Source organism: Vigna radiata, chromosome 7 (assembly GCF_000741045.1).
Source record: "Vigna radiata var. radiata cultivar VC1973A chromosome 7, Vradiata_ver6, whole genome shotgun sequence".
NCBI classification, from domain to species: Eukaryota; Viridiplantae; Streptophyta; class Magnoliopsida; order Fabales; family Fabaceae; genus Vigna; species Vigna radiata.
Genome location: NC_028357.1, coordinates 51,777,330 through 51,781,499, shown reverse-complemented (window position 1 = coordinate 51,781,499; position 4,170 = coordinate 51,777,330). Strand labels below are relative to the sequence as shown.

The 4,170-nt window shown below is 30.6% G+C and overlaps 1 protein-coding gene across 1 annotated transcript; it reads left to right on the top strand.

Annotated features, from left to right (window-relative positions):
• The first annotated feature begins 2,635 nt into the window (after positions 1-2,635).
• LOC106766606 (aspartic proteinase CDR1-like) lies at positions 2,636-3,952 on the top strand. The gene has a single exon (XM_014651323.1). The coding sequence runs from the start codon at positions 2,636-2,638 to the stop codon at positions 3,950-3,952; it is 1,317 nt and encodes a 438-aa protein (XP_014506809.1).
• Positions 3,953-4,170: the final 218 nt, after the last annotated feature.

Here is a 4,170-nt window from a genome sequence, read left to right as displayed (position 1 = left end):
TAAAAATTAACTACGTTCATTTATTACAACATTAAGTACTTTCTTTCTCACATACTACGTGTGAATGTAATTATTGAATATCGCATTCGCAGATAATAGCCTCAAACAAAAAATAACTCCAAATGTCAAATAAAATACAAAGAAACTAAAGTGAGTAATAAAAACCTATACAACTTCAACTTTTGCATAAATCATCAAACAATTCCAACAAAGGATAAAACTTCACCTACTCACCAAAGCACCAAAAAACCCCCCAAGACATGACTTTCACATTTGCCCAAACGAAGAACCACTCATGACATAGGACACCACTATATCGCCTCTGCACAGAGCACAAACGAAGCCCAATCAGTGAAACATCTTCACCTCCTACCAGTAATGGTAACTCCCTTTCACTTTCCCTTCCTCTCACACCACCAACGAAACCCAAACTCTAACTCTAGTTTCTTTTCTCCACAAATTGCATATGTCCTAGACCATTTAAACAATTAGGTTTTTAATCTCCCTCTATTTGCATTTAGCATGAAAAATACCCTTTTTATCCTTCTCAAAATTCTTTTTCCAAACTACCCTTCAACAAAATAACCAATTGTTTAGTAAAAAATAAATTTATGACATGTATGCATGTCATTTTAATGTAGTTTACCACGTAGACATATTAAACTACATTTTTAGTATGTTAATCAACCACTGTAGTCTCAACTAAAAAACAAGGGAAAAAACGAGAAAGACGAAAATATCAAAATTCCATTACTGTGGTGTGATTAAGCTAAGGGTAAACTTGTCCATTTTGCCAAAAAAAAAGACAAAATGACGAAAAAACCATCATTTGGAATAGGTGTTAACCATGGATCAATAAGGTAAATTAGGGGGAAATTTCTTAATTATAGATTGACTATGAATATTAATTTAAAATATATATGAAAAATGTGAGATAGTTAATCATATTAATGATAGAGCTCACAAAATAGATTATCATTGACCTTTCAAAAAATAGTTTGGTTTAGTCCATCATAAATTAATGTATTAAAAAGGTTACTCACTCAATTTTTAAAAAATATTGTTATTTTTAATTTTATTTTTGTTTAATATTTTTAATATAAAAACTAAAATCAAATTTAAATTACTAAAATCATAATTATAAAGTGTTTTGTTCATAAATATGTCGACACTTGTCTAGACATCCTAAAATCTCATGCTCTGAACCATTTGAAAAGATGGCATGACCAAGTACGCTTAGAAGTAGTAATTTCTTATAGTCTAACCACTAACCATAGTGGTATGGTTGACTAAATGTCGACCAACTAGTACATTATGGCTAGTTATAGATTGGTTAGGTATACTCATCACGTGGAAAGCTTACTTAGGTGATTAATTGCATGGATCATACTCATCTAGGTAAAAAAACTCAAGCATAATATAAATAACACGTAACATAAGATAAATTAGTTACTTTCATTTATTACAAAATTAAGTACTTTCACACATACTTGTTTGATTTGAACATTAAATTATCTTTTGCAAGCACAATTCTCTACTCAGTTTGGAGAGGATAACTTTTAAAAAAAATAAGTATCCCTAAAATTAAAGACTTGAAGCGTTTATAATATTTTTGGAGTTTTTACAGGATATACATTTGGTTTACTAAAAATATATCACAATTATTAAAAAATGTTATATTAATATGTATATGATGATAAAATAAATAAATATATTGACTAATATATGTAAAATAATATATAGAAATGATAATTTTAAATATTTTATTAACATGCATACTAAAGATAAATATTAAATTCTTTTTTTACTTTTTTTATAATAACTTACAACCGATTCAATCTGAAAAGTCATATTCTTAATAAATCTAGTTTAATTTTGTCCATATTAAAATTTACAAATAGTAAAATTATATTCAAATTTTTGGTGGGTACAATTGACCAAGAAACTTTTAACCTAATTAGAGAACTCTAATAATTAATTAATCACAAAACAAATCTATATTTTCAATAAAAAAAATTGATAATATTTTATTAAAATGTATATAATTAATGCTAAATACTCATAAACCCATTATTCATATTTAATGTGGCAAACCCTTAAAACACTTACAATATAGTGATTTTATAAGAATTTTCTTATGATGTAATAATTAAGCTTTCATATAAGTTTAGTATGTTCATAATTATTTATTAATTTAATTTTATTATTGCAATTAAATATTAATAAAGTTAATTAATTCTCCATTACCTTTCAAATATATTAATTCTATATATAAAGAAGATAAACTAAAAAAATTTCAGTAAAGGTATAAATTAAATATTAGCCAAATCACACTTAATATATGTATTGAATTATTAATTATGTAATTCGACAGAAGATTATTGGCTCTTACAACTTTTAATCTTAACTCTAGACATTTTAAAAGGGAAGAATTTCCCAACATTTTCATTTTAGTTAACTTATATAAGAGATATTAACTTTAATATTTGACCTAATACGTAATCGATCTGAAATATTTTGATGACAAAAGACAAAATTTCAAACCCTAAAAACTGCACACTGTTTTCTCACATATGAACTCCAAAACCATATAAAAAGCCACAAGGAACTACTTGCAGTTACTGCCTTCATAGAGATGAAGAAAATGTCATGCTTTTCTTCTCTTCTTGTTCTTCTGTGTCTCTACAATCTCTCTTTCTTAGAAGCTCTAAATGGTGGATTCAGTGTGGAGATAATCCATCGTGATTCACCAAAATCACCGTTCTATAGTTCCTCAGAAACAAAATTCCAAAGGGTTTCCAATGCTCTTCGTCGTTCCATAAACCGTGGCAACCATTTCAGCAAATCCATGGTGTTTCCAAACACAGTAAGTGCAACTGTGATACCAGATCTTGGTGAATATTTGATGAGTTATGCAGTTGGAACTCCAGCGCGTAAGGTGTTTGGAGCTCTTGATACAGGCAGTGACATCATTTGGATGCAATGCGAACCATGTAGAAATTGTTTCAAACAAGACACACCTTTGTTTAATCCTTCAAAATCCACAACATACAAAACCATCCCTTGCAATTCTACCATATGCCATTCTGTGCTAGGTACCTTTTGCTCCTCTTCTAGCATCACCAAAAACTGTAAATATGATATCAGCTATGGTGATGGTTCATTCTCACATGGAGATTTGAGTGTGGAGACCCTCACTTTAGGCTCCACCAATGGATCTCCCATCCCACTTCCAAGAACTGCAATAGGGTGTGGTCATAACAATAGCATCAACTTCAAAGGGATAAATTCTGGCATTGTTGGCCTAGGACGTGGACCTGTGTCCCTTATAAATCAATTGGGTTCTTCAGCAGGTTGGAAGTTTTCTTATTGTTTGGTCCCAGCAACTCTGAATTCCAATGTATCTAGCAGACTCAATTTTGGAGATGCTGCTGTGGTTCAAGGACCTGGAACTGTCTCAACCCCATTGTTTTCTAAACCTCAACAAGTATTTTACTACCTAACCCTAGAAGGGTTAAGTTTGGGAAGCCATAGAAGATTATTTGGAAGCTCTTTGTTAATATTTGGAGGAGAGGGAAATATCGTAATTGACTCAGGTACAACACTGACTCTTTTGCCAGATGATGTTTACAAATGGTTGGAATCAGCAGTGTCACATGCAGTTAAACTGAAGCCTGTTCAGGATCCAAATCAGGTGTTAGGACTCTGCTACAAAGGTACATTGGATAAACTAGATATTCCAGTGATCACAGCACACTTTAGAGGGGCTAATGTGTTGCTGCATCCTATGAACACCTTTGTTGAAGTGGCTGATAAGGTTTGGTGCTTGGCTTTTCAGCCAACTCAAGACGGTGCTGTCTTTGGAAACTTGGCACAGCAAAACCTTTTGGTTGGCTATGATCTGAAAAAAAATACAGTGTCCTTTAAGCAAACAGATTGCACTAAGATGTGATTAATTCTTGTTTATTATTATTTACTCTAAGTAGAATAAATTATATTATTATCATATAAGTATTGAGCTAGGAGTGCTACCTTCCTTCCTCATAAACCTCCAAAATTACAAATTCAACTATTTTTTTTACATTATTATTTATAAAAATATTGATTGAGATACCTAAATTCTTTGCGTTCATTTGATACTATCCTTTTATATTTTTTACTTTTTTTTTT